Here is a 20,881-nt window from a genome sequence, read left to right as displayed (position 1 = left end):
TGGGTGGGGGGCATTAGAATATGAAAAGGAGAAGGGAGTGGGAACACTTGACATACTTACCACCCCCTTCCCGAAATGTGTTAGTGAAACAAAGTAAATAGCGGCCATCTTGACGACAGAAGACGGAGTGGGGGGTGGAAGCAAGCCGGAGAGAAATTCTTTGGAGGATACAGAGAATTTATTTATTTATTTATTTATTTATTTATTTGATTTGCCAATTGTTTACAAGATAATAAGTATAAGTGTATACATAGTTGTGAATACATGAAATGGGTACATATAAGAAAAATAAAAGAAGAATAAGAGAAACAATAGGACAGGGACGGTAGGCACGTTGGTGCGCTTTATGCACGCCCCTACAGACCTCTTAGGAAAGGGGTGAGGTCAATAGTAGACAGTCTAAGGTTAAAGGTTTTGGGGTTTGGGGAAGAAACTACAGAGTCGGGTAGAGTATTCCGACATTGACCACTCTATTGCTGAAGTCATATTTCCTGCAATCAAGTTTGGTGCGATTAACCTTGAGTTTGTATCTATTGTGTGCTCTTGTGTAGTTATGGTTGAAGCTGAAGTATTCATTGACAGGTAGGACATTGCAATGTATGATTTTATATACCATGCTTAAATCAGACCGAAGACGGCGTAATTCAAGGTTTTCTAGTTCTAGAATTTCAAGTCTGGTGGCAGAATGAGAGTAGGACATGAGAAGCTGCCCGCATGATGAGGTTCTGACAATCTTGACAATGCCAGCTTACTGAAGGGCATTGTCACCTGAGTCGGATGCCCCCTAGGAACCAGCTGGCTGTGGGCAAATGACACAAGAAGCCACCCCGCCAACGTAGAAATGTCTTGGCGATTTCCTTTTCGTGGCCTGGCGATACGGGGCCCTGGGCGAATTTGAATGCGAGGCCAGTTCCAGCTGAATATGGCACAATGTTCTTATTATATCCTCCCTCCTGTCTTCCTTCTCGGCAGCATCCTGGATGTCTCATAACCATCCACGGAGTGCGAAGGGGCCAAGGCACTCCGATCATCGTCCCAGTCAGGATGGAGTCAGGATAGGGAAACACAATGGGCGCTCTTAGTAGCAGCATCAAGAATGAAAACCCACATGTGTGTGTGGGGGTGGGTGGGGAGAAAGCATCAGTGTAAAACAGGGCCTCGAGGTTCTTGTCCCAGAGAAACTTTACTTGTTTATGTACTGGGTTTTTAATCATGCCTTTATTATCTTATTGCCTAGAGGATCATGGGTTGCCCTCTCCCCTCTTTGGAAGAGCTTTATAGCTCCTGCTGCCTTAAGAACTTTCAAAACATTCTCAAAGATCCAACTCATCCTGGCACTCTTTTTTTTTTTTTAACTATTACCATCTGGCAGACGGTACAGGATAATAAAAACAAGGACAAATAGGCTGAAAAACAGCTTCTATCCCAGGGCAGGAGCTCTGTTGAATTCTACTGTACAGTGCAACATGAATGCAATATCAGGGGTTTTCAATTCAATTGCACAGAAGGCGAAGGATGTGTGTTTGTGTTTTATTTTTATAGTTATAATGTACACTGAAGATGGCATTTAATTTCGTTGTACGGGGTGCAGTGACAATTAAAAAATAAACTAAACTAAATTTATAGGTAATTCAGGTGTGAACATCTGTGATACTCCTTGCTCTACCTATTTCCCCCTGTGCTGAGAGTGACTAGAACTCCCAGTCTCCTGATGATTGGCCCAAAGCTATCCAGTTGGCTTTCATGCTTAAAGTGGGACTAGAATTCACCGGCTCCTGGTTTCTGAGCCTGGAGAAACTTATGTCACTGAATGGCAGGGATTCCATTATCCTACATTCATTCTCTGGGGGAAACTACTTAGAATGATAAGCCAGCCAGAATTGCTTCCTTGAATTAAATTCATTAAGGAATTTAATTGTTAAACAAACAGCAGTATGTGAGTCAATTCAGTCTATCCCTTACCCAAGACACAAAAACTCCAGGCCAGTCCCTCTCACTCGGCCCTAGGAAGGAGGCCGTGGCAAACCACTTCTGAAAAACGTAGTGAAAATTCAGTGATTTGCACTCTCCCTTCCCTTGTGCAAATACATCTAGGAAGATACATTATTGGCAAGGAAGCGATGGCCGTATTGACCTGTGTATCGGAGGGTTGTGATTGCGTTGACGGAAGAAGAAATGGAAACTGAAGAGGGACATGTGGGTTGCGCTTCGTTCTTTCACAGAAAAGCAAGCGCAGCGAAAGATGGAAGTGGTGTAAACCACGAGGAATACTTACTGATCCTTTAACCAATCCTTCACAAAAGGGATCTCGAAAAATTCCACGAAGGGCTCATCTCGTCTCTTCGCGTTGTGGCTGGAAGGATCAGCATCGTGGGGGAAAAACAGACAGGCATAAAACTGAAAGTGATGGCTAAGCGTACAGGCAGTCCTCAAATTACGGCCACAATGGAGCCCCAAATTTCCATTGCTAAGTGAGACATTCGTTGAGGGAGCTTTGGCCCTGTTTTACGATCTTCCTTGCCACAGTTAAGTGAATCAAGTTAGTAACACTTGATTGTGTCAACCCTGAAGCTAGCACTTCAGTGTCAACCCTGAAGCTCATCTGATCGATAGGGAGAGTATTAACTCATAAAATATTTGTATGGTCTTTTTAGAGTTGCCAACAGAAAGGGAGGGGGGATCAGTGGGCAGCTTGCATTCCATAAATGTTTTCAAAGATAGTTTCTAGGTGACTGAAGTTTCTGCCTTAACTGGAGAGCATGATTGATGACACTGGGCTATGGATGTGTCCCATTGGAGAGTATGAATTACAATACATCCAGGGGGTGGGGGAAAACCAGGGTCAAGGGTGACAATGAATGATGTGCCTCAGAGTCGGTTGCACCAAGGCAGTGCCAGCATGTCTTCTCCTAATAAATCTTAAGTTTTGGAAGTTCGGCTAGAGACTCCTGATTTAAATGGGGGGAAACTGACGGAGCCCTGACAGCGGGGAAGATTTGAGATAGAAGGGATTCTTAGCCAAAACAAAATATTTTCTCTTGGGAACCAAGGACATTCTCGCGCCTGGTTGGAGGAAGGCGGAGTGATGCCAATCTGCACCGTGATTGGACCATGTGACCAATGGTTTTGAGCAGTGGTGGGATTCAAATTTTTTTTTTTACTACCGGTTCTGTGGGTATGGCTTGGTGGGCGTGGCAGGGGAAGGATACTATGAAATCTCCAGTCAGAGGCGGTCTTTGCCAGTTCTCTGAACTACTCAAAATTTCCGCTACCGGTTCTCCAGAACTGGTCAGAACCTGCTGAATACCCACTTCTGGCTTTGAGAAAGTAGAAAAACTTTTACTTTTAATGAGGTGAAAACCACGGGAGACTTCAGAGTCGGTTTTCACCAGATCTGTGCCAACATGGTCCTTCCAATGAAGCTTTTCTTTGAGGGATCTACCTGCCTCGGAGTTTTGCTTGATACGGGTCTCTTACATGGAACCCTGACAAGGTTGTTAAACGAATCTGGCTTCCCCGTTTGACTCTGCTCGTCAGAAGGTCGCAAAAGGGGAACACGTGACCCTGGGACACTGCAACCGTCATAAATACGAGTCAGTTGCCAAATGCCTGAATTTTTATCTCAATGACCATGGGGGCGCTGCAATGTTTGTAAGTGTGAAAAATGGTCGTAAGTCACTTCTTCAGTGCCGCTGTAAATTCGAACGGTCACTAAACGAGCTGTTGTGAGCCGAGGACGATCAGAATTGGTCTCTGCTTAGGAGGAGGAGGAAAAACATAACGGAATCATCTTCAAATACTTAACCCCGAGCAAGAAACTTACTTGTATAACCACTCTGTCAGGAAATCAAGAGCGATAAATCGTGTCTGTTTCCTCTGGAAGAAGAGAAGAGACATCGAGTTCAGGAAAACAATGATGAGAAACGATAGGAGGTTTTTATTTTTATTCTACTTTCTCTCCAAAGGGCAAGTGGACATTGCAACGGAGGCCACGTTCCAACAGATTAAAAGGTGGTGGGCATCCACGGGGCAACAAGGGAGGGTATATGACCATGCCATATACCTCTCTCTCTCTCTCTCTCTCTCTCTCAACCCACCCCACCTCACGGGGTTGCCATGGTGGGGAAAATAGGAGCAGGAAGGAGCATGGGGTGTGTGTCTTTGTCACCTTGAGTTGTTTATAAAAATAATGGTGGGCTATAAATATTCATGCAAATGATGGTATTTATGGGCTGTGATTGCATCCGTTGGAGGTAATAATGGCAACTGTACGAATATGTCCTTGTGTCCCAGGGAGAATGAATACATGGGTGCCCGACTGATAACCATTTGAGTGTTCGACGTTATGACGGTCCTGAAAAGAGTGACTTAGGACTGGTCCTCGCGCTTATGACCTTCACAGCATCCCCATCATAGAATGATCAAGAGAAGGAGAGGGAGGGAGAGAGGAAGAGGAAGAGGGGGACAGAGGGGAGAGAGAGAGAGGGAGGAAGGAGGGGAGAGAGAGAAGGAAGGAAGAGAGAGAGAGGAGACAGACAGATACAGAGAGGGAGGGAGGGAGGGAGAGATAGAAGGAAAGGGGGAGAGAGAGGAAGAGGAAAGGAGGGGAGAGAGAGAAGGAAGAGAGAGAGGAGGAGAGGGAAAGATAAAGAGAGGGAGGAGAGAGATGGAAAGAGGGAGAAAGGGAGAGAGAGAGGGGGAGGGAGAGAGATAGAAGGAAAGGGGGAGAGAGAGGAGGAGGGGGAAAGGTAAAGAGAGGGAGGGAGAGGGATGGAAAGAGAGGGAGAAAGGGAGAGAGGGAGAGATAGAAGGAAAGGAGGGGAGAGAGAGAAGGAAGAGAGAGAGAGGAGGAGAGGGAAAGATAAAGAGAGGGAGGGAGAGGGATGGAAAGAGAGGGAGAAAGGGAGAGAGGGAGAAGAGAAAGAGAGAGGGAGAAAGTGACAGGAGAGGGAGAGAGAGAGGAGGAGGAGAGGAAGAGAGGAGTGAGGGAGGGGGAGAGAGAGAGGGAAGGAGAGAGAAGGAGAGAGGGGGGGAGGGAGAACTCTCATCTAGACCGTTATGCCTCCAGACTCCCTTGGGGAGATTAGCCCATCATCTTTCCAGTATAGATTCAATAATTGATCGAAACGGATGGCTCTCCTGGAATGAGGAGGTCCCGGCACAGCCACCAAAAGCGTTTAACAGCCTTACCGTATTTATTTTTCAGGCTCGGCTCGGCTGCCTTTAAAGAAAGCAAGGAGGCCAACTCTGCGCACAGCTGGGCTGGGTTAGGCACACCCGGATATGCACAGGAAACCTCCATAACAATGTGCATTGTTCACCGGCAGATGGGCTGCACGCTATTTTCCACAAGGAGAATTAATCTCCCATTCTTGACGGGTGTTTGCGTTACACTCGGGAACACAATGCAGGGCATCAGATCATTTTCTGCCACCCTGCTTGCTTTATTTTACAGATACGCCCACCGCCCCAGATGCTCTTTTGCACAGTTCAGGGCTTCTAGTGAAACACATAACCTCATAACCTGTGTTTCTGTGGCTAAGTGAGGTGGTTGTTAAGTGAGTTTTTGCCCCATTATATTAACCATCTTTCTGGCTATAAGCCATTAAGTGAATCGCTGCGGAGGTTAAAGTCAGTAGCACGGTTGTTAAGTGAATCTGGCTTCCCCGTCGACATGGCTGGTCAGGTGGTTGCAAAAGATGACCACGTGACTTCAGGACACTTCAACCGTCATAACTATGAGTCAGTTGCCAGTTTTGATCTCAATGACCCTGGAGACGCTGCAATGGTTGTTAAGCGTGAAAAATGGACGTAAGTCACCTTTTTTCAATGCCATTGTAACTTCGGCCACTAACCAAACTCTTGTAAGGCAGTCCACAAAAACAACAAAGAAGTTTTTAAAAAATGGAAATGAAGGCTTCATAAGGTTAATGTTCTGACCAAGAAACCAGGAACTAGGATTGTTCAAACGAATGCAGGTTTACGGCATGCTAGCTCTCCTCTCTACAAGAATCTGAACTACTAACAGTCAAGGCAAACTGGCGGTAGATGAAGGTCAATGGAATTCAAATTGGGCTGGGCTTAGAACTCTTGTGGGTGTGAAGGGACTCCGAACTGATGATGCATTTCACTCAGTAGTGGGATTCAAATTTTTGGACTACCGGTTCTGTGGGCGTGGCTTGGTGGGCGTGGCAGAGGAAGGTTACTGCAAAATCCCCATTCCTTCCCCACCCCACTAACCTGCTTTCCAGCTCCGTTCTCCTGTGCAGGGCAACCAAAGGAGACCCAGCCGATCAGCTGGGACTCGATGGGAGGCAGAGAATAGATGGGGTTGGCGGGTCCAGTCAGAGGCGGTATTGGCCGGTTCTCAGAACTGCTCAAAATTTCCGCTCCTGGTTCTCCAGAACTGGTCAGAACCTGCTGAATTCACCACCTCTGATTTGACCCCTCCCTTGGGTTCTGCCTGGTCATAATACAACAACAGAATGTTGGAAGGGGACCACGGAGGCCTTCTAGTCCACCTCCTATAAAAACCATCAAGGTGGCTTTGCGATTCTGGAACGTCACACATCCTTCTGAGAACGATTTTGGACTCACCTCAAAACATCTTTGCTTCTTGGCTTCGTGCAAGAGTTCTACCATGCCGGGAAGAAGCACTGGAAAAATGTAGCATTCCAAGAATTCCCTGGGCATACCTGGACAGATCAATGTTTGCTTTTACAACCATGTAAATATTAAGTCTGTTCCATTTACATATCATATAATAAGCTCTCTGGTCCACAGTCCCATTTCTTCCCTCCCTAGTCACTACACTTCATTCTTTTAACTTTCTCCTCTCGTCCGTTGTAAGCCACCCAGAGTCACCTAGGTGCGAGTTGGGGGGGCTCTACAGATTTATTAAATAATTCAACAAATAATTACATTTTTTTTCTATTCCCTCCTTCCATCTTCCACCCAGCTAGGCCTTTCGACAACCCACCTCACAGGGTGCAGGGAAAATAGGAGCATTATGTACCTTCGCTGCCTTGAGTTATTTGTAAAACTTAGATAGGTGGGATTAAAATCTAATCAATAAATACAGATAGTTTTTGATGTTACAGATAAGCTCTTGATGTACAATCTCAATTGAGCCCAACATTTCTGTTGCTTAAGTGAGGCAGTTGTTAAGCGAGTTTTGCCCCATTTCACGGCCTTTCATTCCACAGTTGTTAAGTGAATCAATGCGGTTGTTAAGTTAGAAACCCGGTTGTTAAGTGAATCTGGCTACCCCCCCCCCCATTGCCTTTGCTTGTCACAAGGTTGCAAGAGGGGGATCTCGGAACCCAGGGGCCCTGCGACCGTCATAAATATGAGCCGGGGGCCAAGTGCCCGAATTTCGATCACTTGAGCGTGGGGGAACGGCAGTGGTTGTTAAGTGAGAAGACTGATCATAAGTCCCTTTTTAATGCCGTTGGAACTTCGAACCGTAAGTCGAGGACTACCCGTGGACCTGTTTTTTTTCCGTTTTTTTCTTTCTGCATCTCTGTTTGAAAACTTGCAGTAAAAACAGCTGAACGTGGGCAAACCAACCCCGATTCCACAGACTGCAACGAGGAAACGGGCAGAAATCGAGGTTAAGACTGGTTGTCCCTTCGTTCCCCTCGCTTCCTTTTCAAAAAAGAGTCCCTCATAAAGAAAGAGAAGCTTGCACAAGGACAGCGGCGTACATGTTTTTAAGTCAGGGGGTTCAGGAGCTATCAGTGCAGAAAGAAGAGACAGGGTCTTCTGGGGCGGCACTTCCTCCGTAATCACAGGCTTGCTCTCAGCCCCACTCGGCTCTGGCGGCTCTGGGAGTGGCCCGGCGGCAGCGGGAACCTGCTGAATACCAAAAACAAGGAGATAAATGCCTGATTTCAGTGTAAATAAACACCAGGAAGAACAAAATGAAGGTTTGATTCTGAACCTACTCTGGAGGAGGAGGAGGAGGAGGAGGGGGGAAGAAGGGAGGAGGAATGCGACTATGTGCTCTTTGAGCTTGGTGGCTTTCTTGCAGATGTTTCTTGACCCAACTAGGTAACATCTTCAGTGCTAGTGAGTGTAGTGGGGTTTGCTCTCTATTTATGTACACTGGCTTCCCTATCAGTATTAGTGGGAGAGTTGTTTTCTTCTTGTTGGTTCTTTGATTAGGTTGTTGCTTATTACTTTGTTAACCTTGATTAGTTTACTTACTTTAGCAAAGCACCTCCTCGCCAGCAATCAACATGCAAATAAGCAGAGGTTAATACCAAGATTAACACTAGACCGACAATATAGCAGTAAACAACATCCCAATCAAAGAACTACCAAAAAAAAAAAAAAACCTTCCACCAACACCGACAGGGTAAGACACTTGTATGTGAACAGAGATCAAACCCCACTACCTTCTAGCACTGATGATGTTATCTAGTTGGGTCATGAAATGTCTGCAAGAAAACAACCAAGCTCAGAGAGCAACCAAGGGCCCCACAATAATTCTTTAAATGATGATTTCTCCGTCTGGATACCCTCCACAAAATGCAGGGTGTGTTTTAACTCCCAGGAATCTCCAGCCACCTTGGGAAATTCTGGGGGATGAAACTGTACGTCTGGAGTGTGCCTTGGGGAAGTTGATCTAAAGGGTTAGGAATGTATCCTCCTGGATTGAGAGTGCTTAGGTTTCTTGGTTTGATCCAGGCATTAGCCAAACTTCCAAGGTCAGGAATTTACAGAGCACGTGTTTAAAGAGTCGCATATAAGCTTCATTGTGGGAGGAAAACAATAATTAAATGATCATTAGGGAAAAGAGTTCTTAATAATAAGGATTCTGGTATTTTTTAATTTTTTTTAGATAATGGGGGGGGAAAGGGGAACACAGAACTTAGCGGGGACTCGCAGTTTTTCTGATTAAGACCAGAATCTGAAATATGTAAGGACACATAGAAAAACGGAGCTGAGTGTAGCTCAAGAGGGCTGATTCGTAAGGACAAAGCTGGCTGCATTGAACCGAGCCTGTCAGTTCATATTAAGACATATAATGTACAAGCTGCAAAATGAGATTTGCTACATAGGGAAGGGCTGGCCCTTCATGGCAGACAGGCATGCAAAAATAACTAAATTCAGCTTCTGGCATCTCCAGGCAAAGCTGGAGAAAAATCATGGGGTGGGGTTGACAAGACTGAGCTGAATAGCTCAGAAGCTCAGCACAAACCCCGACAGGCAATTTGGATTTGGAAACACACCACAAGCCAGGATTCCCAATTTGGATTACATGCTACCATGCGCCTGTCCTCTTTAACAGACCTTTCAAGGCAGGGGTGTCCATTCTTGCCTAAGACTTGTGGACTTCAATTCCCAGAATTCCCCAGCCATTATCACATCTCGCTTGTACAACAGCCTCTTTTTTTCCCCCCTTGAAATTGAAATGCCTCAAACACCGTAATCTTTCACAAGGTTCTATGCACAAGGGCTGTGTATCTATAATAACAATCTTTTGGCAATGTTGTAAGGGAATATTTATCTTCTTGGTTTCTTTTAAAGAGCATAAAAGAGTTCCAGAATTTTTTTTTTTTAAAGACAGGGAAGAGAGCCACTATCTGGATTTTTCTTTTTACCTGTAAGGCAGGTGGAGGTGCCTCTTTCTTTTCCAAATGATCTGGATGAACAGCCTGTTGGGCTTCAAATTCTGTTGTTTGTTTGTTTTCAAGAAAACAAAAGAGAAAATGAAAGGGACAAAGAGAAAAGGCAAAGAAATCAACTCACGGAATCCTATATGGAGGATTAAAGATCAAGATTTTTAATTTGTTGCCATTTCTGGAAGCCCTTAAAGGATTTTTCTGGCTAAATTAGAATGCCCTGGCTTTGAAGATTTATTTATAGAGATAAGATAGGGGAAAAATTTTTCCTGGTTGCCCTTTTAAAGAAAATGATGTTACTATGTTAAAAGGAAAACCAAAGAATACAGAAACTGATTATTAAGAGCCGCAGCGGCACAGTGGTTAGAATGCAGTACTGCAGGCTACTTCTGCTGCCTGCCTGCAATTTGGCAGTTCGAATCTCACCAGGCTCAAGGTTGACTCAGCCTTCCATCCTTCTGAGGTGGATAAAATGAAGACCCAGATTGTTGGGGGACAATAGGCTGACTCTGTAAACTGCTTAGAGAGTGCAAAGCACTGTGAAGCGGTACTGCTATTGCTAAGTGCTATTATTCAATTAAGGCTAAAATACATGCTATTTCTGGTAACTCAAGACTGACTCCAAGGCACTAATCAAATCTAATCCGGTCTGGTGTATAGTCTTGGCACGGGCATCCACACACACTAACGCAATATTTTTCAAACTTGGCTACCTGTGGACTTGAAGAGTTCCCACATGCCTTCCAGTGGCCAAGTTTGAGAAACACCACACTAAACAGAAATCAGAAGTTGTGGGAGCTTCATCCCGGGAAGCTTTCCAGAAGATACTGGACTGCCATCTGTCAGAAACAGTGTAGGTAGGGTCTCCTGCTCGGAGGGAGGGCGGGTTGGACTAGATGACCTACAAGGTCCCTTCCAATTCTATTCATCTGTGCAAACCAAAGCTGTCCCATTCCCTTCGGGGGGGGGGTGTCTTTCCAATAAAAGCTAAGTGCGCGCGGACCTCTATTTCTGCTCCCCAGTCATGCTTGTCCTCCCCAAGGAGAAGCACGCCTGTTTGCACATACACACACGCACACGCACACCCTTTGGGGGTGCAAACTGGGCTCTTCAAAGCTTTGCACGCTCAGCAAAGCCCTGCGGACTTTCCAAGGTCTCTCTGCCGCCACCTGCTGGCCGCCCACAACTCTGCAAGCCAGCATCCCCGAGTCAAAAGACTCCCCATTAAGGATTTGGGGATACTTTCTACACACACACACACACACGAGCCAACCTGTCCCCCCCCCCACCCCACCGGGAACCCTCCTCCCCCGGTTAACGGCTTCCATCTCCGCCTCTCCCCACCTGCGCAAATTTCCTCCCAGAGGCTCCGCAGCGGAGCCTCCTCAGCGGCGGCGGGGAAGCCATGGAAGGGCCCGAGCGAGGGAGCCGTTGCTAGGCGACGGCAAGCCGCGTCTCTAAGCCGACGGTGCTCCCGCCGCTTTTTCACTTCCGGGTCGAGCCGGGAAGCGTTGCTCTACCCCTCTTCTCTCTCTCCCCCCACCGGCGGGAGAGGAAGTGCCGGGTGTCCCGCGTGGTGAGGGGCGAGCGAGGTGAGCAGGGAGGGGGTGGGTGGGTTCTCCCTTGGGTGGGCTGCGTGGGAGCCAGGTTGGGAAAGGCTCCCGGGTATTTCAGTCCGGGTCTTAGCAGGAATGGGGGCAGGGCTTTTTTTGGGGGGGGGGTCTGGCAAGGGGATCATTGGTGGTGGTGGGTGTGCCTCGGGGCTTGTGCAGAGCGCCTTTGCAGCCACCGGTGCAATTGCGGGGACAGCTGTGCAGCCCCTTCCACGAATGCAATCTTTGCAATGGGTGTATTTTTGCAGCGCTTGTATAAAACAGCGTTTTCTGGGGCGGGCTGGAAAACGGGAGACGGTGAGTTCTAGTCCCATCTTAGGTGTGGAAACTGGCTGGGTGACTTTGGGGCAATCACCAGGAGATGGTGAGTTCTAGTGCCACCTTGGACGTGAAAGCCAGCTAGGGTGACTATGGGCCAATAACCAGGAGATGGTGAACTGTAATTCTGCTTTAGGTATGAAAGCCAGCTAGGTGACTATGGGCCAATCACTAGGAGATGGTGAGTTCTAGTGCCACCTTAGATGTGAAAGCTGGCTGGGTGACTTTGGGGCAATCACCAGGAGATGGTGAGTTTTAATGCCACCTTGGACATGAAAGCCAGCTGGGTGACTTTGGGCCAGTCACTAGGTGGTGGTGAGTTCTAGTGCTGTCTTAGTCATGGAAGCCAGTTAGATGACTTTGGGCCAATCACCAGGTGAGTTCTAGTGCCTCCTAAGCATAAAAGCCATCTGGGTACCAACCACTAGAAGACGGTGAGTTGTAGTGCTGCCTTAGGCATGGAGGCCAGCTGGATGATTTTAGGCCAGTCCCTCCCTCTCAGCCCAACCTACCTCACAGGGTTGTTCTTGTGAGAAGAGGAAGAGGAAGGAATATTAGGTATGTTGTTGGCAACTGGCATATATTTATGACTGTTGCAGTGTCCCGGGGCCATGGGATCGCTCAGCTACCTTAAAAGCCAATGTGGGAAGCCAGATTTGCTCAACAACTGCAGTAATTTGCTTAGCTGGCAAAAAAGGGTCCTTAAAGTGGACACAACTCTCTTCTCAACTGTCTTGATTAGCAACAGAAATTTTGGGCTCCATTGTCGTAAGTTGAGGACTGCCTGTAGCTTGAAAAGAAATTGGCCTTGTTTAGTGTTCTGTTACAAATAATTGCCCTTGCATATGTGTTGTGATAAATGTATGCTACTTAATAAGCTGAGGTCTGTTCACCATTTGTAAGAATTCTGTAATCTAAAACCTCTTTCTTTTGTGAATTTTTGTGCCCACTTCCAGAGAAGTTCCCCGAAATATGAAGAATTCTGAGCAAACAGCAAGGAAAAGGAACAAAGCTGAAGATCCTAATTGCGGCCAGGTTATTATAATTGAAAGCCCCAAAAGACACTGTTCAGGTTTAGGCAAAAAAGCCAAGCCCCCAAAATTAAAATATTTGGTAAAAGAAACCAATTCAGATCTGCCAGATCCAAAGAAGAAACAGAGTGACTCTGAATCAAAGAAGGAAGCACGGGCAAGCTCTCCCGTGGTTATAGAAAGCAGCTCAGATTTAGAATTAAGAGACACCAAGAAAAGAAATAAGGCGTTCAAAAAAAAGAAAGACCGAAAGCTTTTTTGTATACAAATCCAAAACTCCGATGGTTTGGATGAAGGGCAGCCTGGTACTGATTTTCATGTGAGTAAGAAAGGCGAAAAGGCTGTTCTTGAAGTTGGCAGGCAAGATGAAGAATCGGTGATGAAAAGGAAAAAGAAGAAAAAGGAAAAACGAAAAGACAAACCTGCTTGCCTTGAGCTTTTACCCAGTGGTGACAGTGAAGAGGACGTGAAGCAGATCTCTGCAGAACTAAAACCCAGTTGCCAAGAAATGCCCTCTGGTCAGAAAAAGAGTAGGACCCTTGAGCAGAAAGTTGTGGGTGACGAAGTCGAGAAGAAATACTTTGAGTACTACAAAAAATACCTTGAGAACATTTCAAAAAAAGACATTGCCAGCTGCAAGTGCGAAGATGCCCAAAGTAAGGATGGACCTATGCAACGATGGAACGATTTGGCCCATAGATCAGAAGAAGACAGTGAAGCCATCCATAAGAAGAAAAAGAACAAGAAGAAGCTGAATAAAATAAGTCCTGCTTCTCTTTCCTGCTTAGCCAAGATCCAGGAAAACCACTGCAATATGATGAGTGAATATAGTCTAAAATGCAGATCTGAGAAAGGTGCAGGGGTTGGCAAGGCTAATAAAGCTGCAAAGAAGAAGGCAAAAAGACAAGCTGGAGATGCAAGCCGTTTTTCAGAAGCTGGCCAAGACATCTCGTCGAAGGTGGGAGCAGCAGGAGGAAAGGGAAAGAGAAAGAAAGCCAAGAAACACAAAGTGAAACGAGATGACCAGGATGGATTTGAGGGCAGCCAAGTACAGCAGGTCAAGAAAAAGAAGAAAAAGAAGGAAACTGAAAACTCTCGGGATGGAAGGAAGAAAGCAAAGATGAAACCGGAAACTAAGGTATACTTGGAGAGGGCTGGTAGTTTTTTTTTTTTTTTAATTTATGGGCTAGATCTGAACGAAATTGGCACCTTGGTAATTTCAGTGGGACTAAACTAAAGCAGGACTTAAAATAGTAGTTAATAGTACAGCTAGTCCTCCACTTACAAACCATTCATTTCATGTCTGTGCAGTAAAATAATGGCATAGAAAAATAGTGATTTGCACCTAACTGGTCCTCACGTTTATGATCATTGCAGCATCCTTGTGGTCACGTGATCAAAATTCAGGCATGCATCATCCTTGGGATCACATGATCACCACCTGCAAGCTTCTCAGCTGGCCTCCAACAAGCTACATCAACGGGGGAAGCTGGGTTTGGTTTCATGACTGCATGATTCACTTCAAAGATGTGGATCTTATTTATTACATTTATTCGCTTGGCTCTGAAGGGGAAGACACTCTGTAAATACCTGCAGGGATGTTCATATATTAAATTGCAGACAGGCGGATTCCTGTTGAACTGATGAGATCAGTTAGACAGTCAAATCGGGGGCTTCTCTTCTTAAGACACTTGATCTATTTCTTTGGGCCTTTCAACCCCACAACGTTATGAATATCTCGGAAAAGAAAATTCTTCCATGAAGCTGCCACCCTGTAGCCTCTGTAGGAGGACCAATTCCAGCTGCGAAGCGCCCTGATCTCTGGCCCTTTGCTTTGACCATTGGTTCTTTGAGTCCCTGTGGACTCAAAAAATGGACCTTGGACTTCTGGACCTCAAATTTTGTTCAAGTCATTCAAAAGAGAGTTGGGTGTTTTTTTTTTTGGGGGGGGGGATTTCCTTTAATAAGAGGATAGCCAACCAATGCCCAGCCCCTCCTCAAGTCTTGCTTGTGGTCCTTGGACACCCCCCTCCTCGGGCCACATGTGCAGGTTTGTAATGTAGGGCTGGGGTTAAGCTTGAAGTGGTTTTCCTTTTTAAAAAAAAAACCAAGCACAAACACTAAAATAACAGACAAAGAAAAATAAACACAGCGAGTAACATGCAGGCAGGAGACACTTTGCGGTACATTCCTGGTCATTAAATCAGAAGCCTCTCCAGTCATGGTTGGAAGGTAGCTTTTGTTCTCCCCCTAACTCAGCATAGCTGGCTGGAGAATTCTGGGCGTTGAAGTCCACAAGTCTTAAACTTGCCAAGTTTGAAGACCCCTGTCCTAGAGCAAGGGAAACCTTGAATAATGGTCTGTGGGAATGGCCTTGGAGACAGGAGGGAGAGCCTTAGACTGGATAACCAGCTATGCTGGCTGGAGAATTCTGGGAGTTGAAGTCCACAAGTCTTAAACTTGCCAAGTTTGAAGACCCCTGTCCTAGAGCAAGAGAAACCTTGAATAATGGTCTGAGGGAATGGTCTTGGAGACAGGAGGGAGAGCCTTAGACTGGATAACCAGCTATGCTGGCTGGAGAATTCTGGGAGTTGAAGTCCACAAGTCTTAAACTTGCCAAGTTTGAAGACCCCTGTCCTAGAGCAAGGGAAACCTTGAATAATGGTCTGTGGGAATGGCCTTGGAGACAGGAGGGAGAGCCTTAGACTGGATAACCAGCTATGCTGGCTGGAGAATTCTGGGAGTTGAAGTCCACAAGTCTTAAACTTGCCAAGTTTGAAGACCCCTGTCCTAGAGCAAGAGAAACCTTGAATAATGGTCTGAGGGAATGGTCTTGGAGACAGGAGGGAGAGCCTTAGACTGGATAACCAGCTATCTGGAGAATTCTGGGAGTTGAAGTCCACAAGTCTTAAACTTGCCAAGTTTGAAGACCCCTGTCCTAGAGCAAGGGAAACCTTGAATAATGGTCTGTGGGAATGGCCTTGGAGACAGGAGGGAGAGCCTTAGACTGGATAACCAGCTATGCTGGCTGGAGAATTCTGGGAGTTGAAGTCCACAAGTCTTAAACTTGCCAAGTTTGAAGACCCCTGTCCTAGAGCAAGAGAAACCTTGAATAATGGTCTGAGGGAATGGTCTTGGAGACAGGAGGGAGAGCCTTAGACTGGATAACCAGCTATGCTGGCTGGAGAATTCTGGGAGTTGAAGTCCACAAGTCTTAAACTTGCCAAGTTTGAAGACCCCTGTCCTAGAGCAAGAGAAACCTTGAATAATGGTCTGAGGGAATGGCCTTGGAGACAGGAGGGAGAGCCTTAGACTGGATAACCAGCTATGCTGGCTGGAGAATTCTGGGAGTTGAAGTCCACAAGTCTTAAAATCGCCAAGTTTGGGGACCTCTGCCCTAACCCAAAGATCACTGATTTTTTTTTCTTTAGAAATTTATATTTATTTATTTATTGAATTTATATTGCCACCTATTCGCCCATGGCGACTCGAGGTTGGTTTACAGAATATAAAACCACATTTAAAACAATTAAAAACTAACCAAAGGAATCAAATAAAGTACAATATAACAAAATCACCTCCCAACTCTCATCCCACCCACCCACCCCGCCCCGCCGACAGCAGATCTCACGAGCCAAATTCCTTTACTTTCAATACCTGGCTTTTTTTAAAAAAAGAAAAGAAAAAGAAAAATCCAGTCTTTTATCCACTGCAATTCTGGCACAGAAACAATCATCTTTGCCATCTCGGAAACCTTGGCGGTTTGAGAAAGCTGTACGGGGGAAAAAAAAAAAACCCCTACAGGTAATATTTTGCTAGCCTAACCCTTTCAAGGGGGAACTCCAGATTTCTGATTGTTTAAGTGAAGCGAATGCTCTCAGTTAAATCGTATAATATAATCGTACAAAGAAAAGTGGAATCCTTCAAGTCTGCGTTCCAGTTTCCCATGTGGTCTCGAAAAGAGGCTGGGGGGAAATAATCGTTGCATAGTTTGAGTGGCTGTGAATGCCAAGAGAAAAAAGAAAAACTTAAAAGCAAAAGAGCTTAAATCAGGAGTGTCCAAACTTTGAGGACTTTTTTAAGACTTGTGGCTTTCAACTCCCAAAATTCCCCAGTCAGCTGACTAGGGAATTCTGGGAGTTGAAATCCGCAAGTCTTAAAAAGTTGCCAAGGTTGAAATGCTCCCCATTTAAAAGATTGCCTTGTTGATGGGATGAGTTGATTGATCAATCTTTGAGATAATAACTGCATCTGGCTGTAATAGTGGGGTGGGGTGCTTCCCCCCAGAGAAGCCAGCATTCCCAGAACTGAATCTCAAGCCCAGTTATCAACAAGAGTTTCCCGTCCTTTGCGTTGAATTCCCCCGAGTGTTGCAGATCGTCATCTTAATACTTCTATTTCACGCTCAGGTTGGCATTTCAAATGCCTCCAAGAAATGTACTCTGAGCCATCTTTTCATTTAGAAGGCTGAAAAGCTTCGGTCCAGTTTTTATTTTTATCTGCGCTGTCCAAGCAAGGCTTCTGTGATGGCTATGGTATCTCTTGGCCTTTTATTGCTCTGCACATCTCTTATACTCCGGGCAATTTAATAGAAAGAGGAAGAGAATTGACTGCCAAATGTTATCCTCTTGTCCTTTTTAGCTACGGCAGCCTATTTATGGTTCCAAAATGTCTGGAATTCAGGAGCTGCTCAAAGAGTAGGACAGCCCAATCAGGATTTGCATCCCGTTTTAGCAGGGTGCATGGGAAACGTAGGAGGACACGAGATTGGGGAGAATTACAACAAGGTTTTTTGTTTTTTTTTAACCCTGCTATACCTAACCCTGAAGCATTGTGTCTTTCTTTATTTAATTTTATTTAAAGAAACAGGTCACAGCAGATGAAATAAAATTGGTGGCATTCAGAAAAGGAAACTGTGATGAAGTGAACATAGACAAGGTAACAATCATTTCTTATCTTGTGGCTGTGTTGGAATATTGTCAAGATGAGGGCTGGCTTTGATGCAAAGAAGAGAGACAGGATGGCCATCAACTCCTTGTCTGACCTCTCGGGATGTCCAGTGCTTGAGCCATGTTGGATTTTTGTACGGAAGGGGATTTGGGGAAATGCTGCAGGAGGTGCAGTGTGAAAAGTCCACAAGCCTCAAAAGGGAAGCCAATAAAAAAAAACCCCAGTCCTTTTCCTCTCCTCCCCTTTCCATTCCTCTACTTTTTCCTTTCCTTTTTCCTCTCCTTTTTTCCCCCCTTTCCTTTTTCCTTTCTTTTCTCCTTTCCTTTCTCCTTTCTCTCACCTATTTAGAACCAGCTAGATTCATTAGAGTAATCATCCATACAATTGTATGTAAACAAGTACTCTCAATCTACTCTAATCTCTTTACTGAGAAAATTCTATTTGGCCTGTGATTGCAGGCACCAGGGAATCAGGGCACTGGAGAATTTGAACACCTCTGCGTGAAGCGATTGTGTGGTTTGCTTGGTTGTGTTTCCACGTGTGCTGTTTCAATCCTCAGAGGGGTGGTCTGTTATACCAATGCAGCTTTCCTTAGCTTTGAGATCCTGCAATAGTATCAGCGTGTGGCGTGCTTGTATTGCATGGAGGTAAAAGAATATTTAAAAGTAAGTCCTTTATTTTGGATCAAAAAGAAATATTCCTGAAGCTGCGTTTCTCATTCTTGCCGTGGACTTCCCCTCCCAGAATTCCCCAGCCAGCAAAAGCAGAGCAAAGCAAAGGTGGCTGGGGAATTCTGGGAGTTGAAAGTCCGCACACCTCTTCAACTTATCAAGGTTGACAAAGATTGCCCTAAAGAAACCTGGTCGTCACTCGTCTTTACTCAAGGTTTACTCAGTGGATTTACTCAAATCCATCCTTTCTTGCTTCAGGTGAGACGGCAAGAACTTCAAGAAGAGATCGACCGGGAATCTGGCAAAACCAAGATTGCCAAGGACGGATCGGTAAGCAAACTTCTTTTGTCTCTAGCCAGTTTCACTCGAGCTGTTGAGCAACGCTGTCGGCTTAACACACTAGTCACGTCTCTGACTGGATCCACCAATCGCTCCTTTGACTGAGGACCTGAGGTCATGTCACAGGGCCAATTAGCTGAACCCCTAAAGCAGGGGTGTCCAACCTTAGCAACTTTAAGACTTGTGGACTTCAACTCCCAGAATTCCTCAGCCAGCAAAGCTGGCTGAGGAATTCTGGGAGTTGAAGTCCACAAGTCTTAAAGTTGCCAAGGTTGGACACCCTGCCCTAGAGACTATGGGAGCAGATCAGTAGCGCCTGACCTCTGGCAAATTGTAATTCTCATCTTTAATCCCGAAAAGGGGCATTTCCCCTCCTCCCTTTCCTCTATTCCCTTTGGAAGAATTACTTGTGACATCTTTGTGCAAAAGGGACTCTTCCCAGAACACACACAGCAGGAGATTCTGAGCTTTGCTGTCGGTGGAAGTTTTAATTAATATTTTTCTTCTTCTTTTCACGGTTGAAAAATTGCCCAGTCCTCGACTTATAACCACAACGGAGCCCAAATTGTCCGTTGCGAAGCAAAGCAGTTGTTAAGCAAGGTAGTGCCTTTTTTTTAAACGATCCTTTGGGTCACCGTTTTTTAAGTGAATCCCTGCAGCTGTTAAAACAAATCTGGCTTTGACTTCGCTTGTCGGAAACCCGGCTGGGAAGGTGATCCCAAACGGTGATCGTGTGATCCCGGGACAGTGCAACTGTCATAAATACATGCCAGTTGCCGGGTGCCCAAGTTTTGATCACGTGACCATAGGGATGCTGCAACGGTCATAAGTATGAAAGTCATCGTAAGTCACATTTTCCAGGGCTATTGTGACTTCGAACGATCACTAAGCAAATGGTTCTAAGTCGAGGACTACCAATTGAATCAAAATGGAGAAAGTGAGCAGGTATGGAGAGAGGGAGGGAGGGAGAGAGGAAGAAGGAGAGAGAAAGAGGGAGGGAGGGAGAGAGAAAGAAAGGGAGAGAGGAGGGGGAGAGGAGGGAGAGAAAAGAGAAAGAAGAGAGAGAAAGAGGGAGAGAGAGAAAGAGAGGGAGAGAGGAGGGAGAGAGAAAGAAGAGAGAGGGAGGGGGGAGAGAGAGAGAAAGAAAAGGAGAGAAAGGAGAGAGGGGAGAAAGGGAGGGGAGGGGAGAAAGAGAAAGAGGGGAGAGAAAGAGGGAGAGAAAGGGAGACAGAGAAAGAGACGAGAGAGAGAGAGAGAGAGAGAGAGGAAGAGGGAGAGAAAGAAAGGGAGAGGGAGGGAGAGAAAGGAGAGAGAAAAAGAGAGAGAAAGGGGGAGAGAGAGGAAGAGGGAGAGAGAAAGAAGGGGAGAGAGAAAAAGAGAGAGAGAAAGAAGAGAGAGAAAGAGGGAGAGGGGGGAGAGGGAGGGAGGGAGGGAGAGCTAGCGCGAGAGAAAGACCAGGACTCTGGGATACCACTGATGTGTTGACTGTTGCTGAAAGTCTACATCTTCTTAAATTTTAGAGAGAGTTAAGCCTCAGAGAGCCTGCTAAAGCTTTCTCCCTTGTTCTTCAGGATCATTGTTTGGGCCAGTGGAGCACAGCAACATTTGAAAGTCTGGAGCAAAAGACCAAATTTCACAGACTGATGGGTGGGTTTAAAAAAGGCTTCGTCCCAACTCAGAGTTCAGCTCCAGCCAATGCTAACAAACCAAACCTGGCTCTGGACCGGCCCAGAGAGCAAGAACTGCAACATAACCTAGAAGCAGAATTCAAGAAAGCCATGGAGTTTAAGCACCATCGCGGAATCGGCCTGGGGTTCCAGTCCAGTGCTCCCAGTGATGCGCACATAGACAAATACGCTTCCAAATCTATTAAGTTTGAAGTCTGAGGAAGGGAAGGCTAAACTGCCCCAACCAGATGGGTTATAATTATTTTTTTAAAAAATCTACAACAAGAAAATATATATGATTGATATATGCCTGATGAGCCATGATTGACTTGATTTAGGATGGGTAACTGTGCTACGGTCGTTTAACAGTATATAACTAAATAAGTGGCAGGTAAGAATAGAACATACTTTAAATCCGAGGCAGGTGACCTGTGGTTTTGCCTGCAGTCTCAAATTTTTGCTGCGAGTTTCCATACTGTGCCACTGAATCTTAGGAGCAGACAGTTTGTTCAACACCTGGGCAAATGACTACATAAATTTACAGTCCTGGCCTCAGTGTTGTGCTCTTCTGTCATACAGTGATTGTGTGTCCAGGGGGGAAAAAAGCCATCTTGCTTATTTCAATGTTACATCCAATTTTATTAAAAGTTTGTTTCTACAATT

The 20,881-nt window shown here is 45.7% G+C and overlaps 2 protein-coding genes across 2 annotated transcripts in view; one reads left to right on the top strand and one right to left on the bottom strand.

Annotated features, from left to right (window-relative positions):
* IQCK (IQ motif containing K) overlaps window positions 1–11,145 on the bottom strand; it is a gene marked incomplete at its 5' end in the record, with an annotated part of 26,094 nt that extends 14,949 nt beyond the window's left edge. The window contains 6 exons of the mRNA XM_087942342.1: window positions 2,276–2,353; window positions 3,824–3,876; window positions 6,598–6,695; window positions 7,707–7,857; window positions 9,609–9,679; window positions 10,974–11,145. Of these exons, the coding sequence (XP_087798468.1) occupies window positions 2,276–2,353; window positions 3,824–3,876; window positions 6,598–6,695; window positions 7,707–7,857; window positions 9,609–9,679; window positions 10,974–11,145 (623 nt within the window). The remainder of the gene's footprint in view (window positions 1–2,275; window positions 2,354–3,823; window positions 3,877–6,597; window positions 6,696–7,706; window positions 7,858–9,608; window positions 9,680–10,973) is intronic.
* Window positions 11,119–20,881, top strand: KNOP1 (lysine rich nucleolar protein 1). The gene is made up of 5 exons (XM_087942131.1): window positions 11,119–11,221; window positions 12,517–13,729; window positions 17,455–17,529; window positions 18,471–18,542; window positions 20,123–20,881. The coding sequence occupies exons 2-5, from the start codon at window positions 12,533–12,535 to the stop codon at window positions 20,435–20,437; spliced, it is 1,659 nt and encodes a 552-aa protein (XP_087798257.1). The 5' UTR covers window positions 11,119–11,221; window positions 12,517–12,532; the 3' UTR covers window positions 20,438–20,881.

Source organism: Notechis scutatus, chromosome 12 (genome assembly GCF_049901735.1).
Source record: "Notechis scutatus isolate UNSWTSFEM ecotype Mainland chromosome 12, rNotScu1.2, whole genome shotgun sequence".
In the NCBI taxonomy this organism is placed as follows: domain Eukaryota; kingdom Metazoa; phylum Chordata; class Lepidosauria; order Squamata; family Elapidae; genus Notechis; species Notechis scutatus.
Note: the sequence above shows the minus strand (reverse complement) of the source record. Positions and strands in the feature narration are given on the sequence as shown.

Bases quoted from the DNA above. Each gene is read 5' to 3' on its own strand.
- KNOP1 (XM_087942131.1), top strand. From the start codon at position 12,533: ATGAAGAATTCTGAGCAAACAGCAAGGAAAAGGAACAAAGCTGAAGAT. The intron at 17,530-18,470 runs GTAACAATCATT...TTCTTGCTTCAG, and splicing joins ATGAAGTGAACATAGACAAG to GTGAGACGGCAAGAACTTCA. The intron at 18,543-20,122 runs GTAAGCAAACTT...CTTGTTCTTCAG, and splicing joins AGATTGCCAAGGACGGATCG to GATCATTGTTTGGGCCAGTG.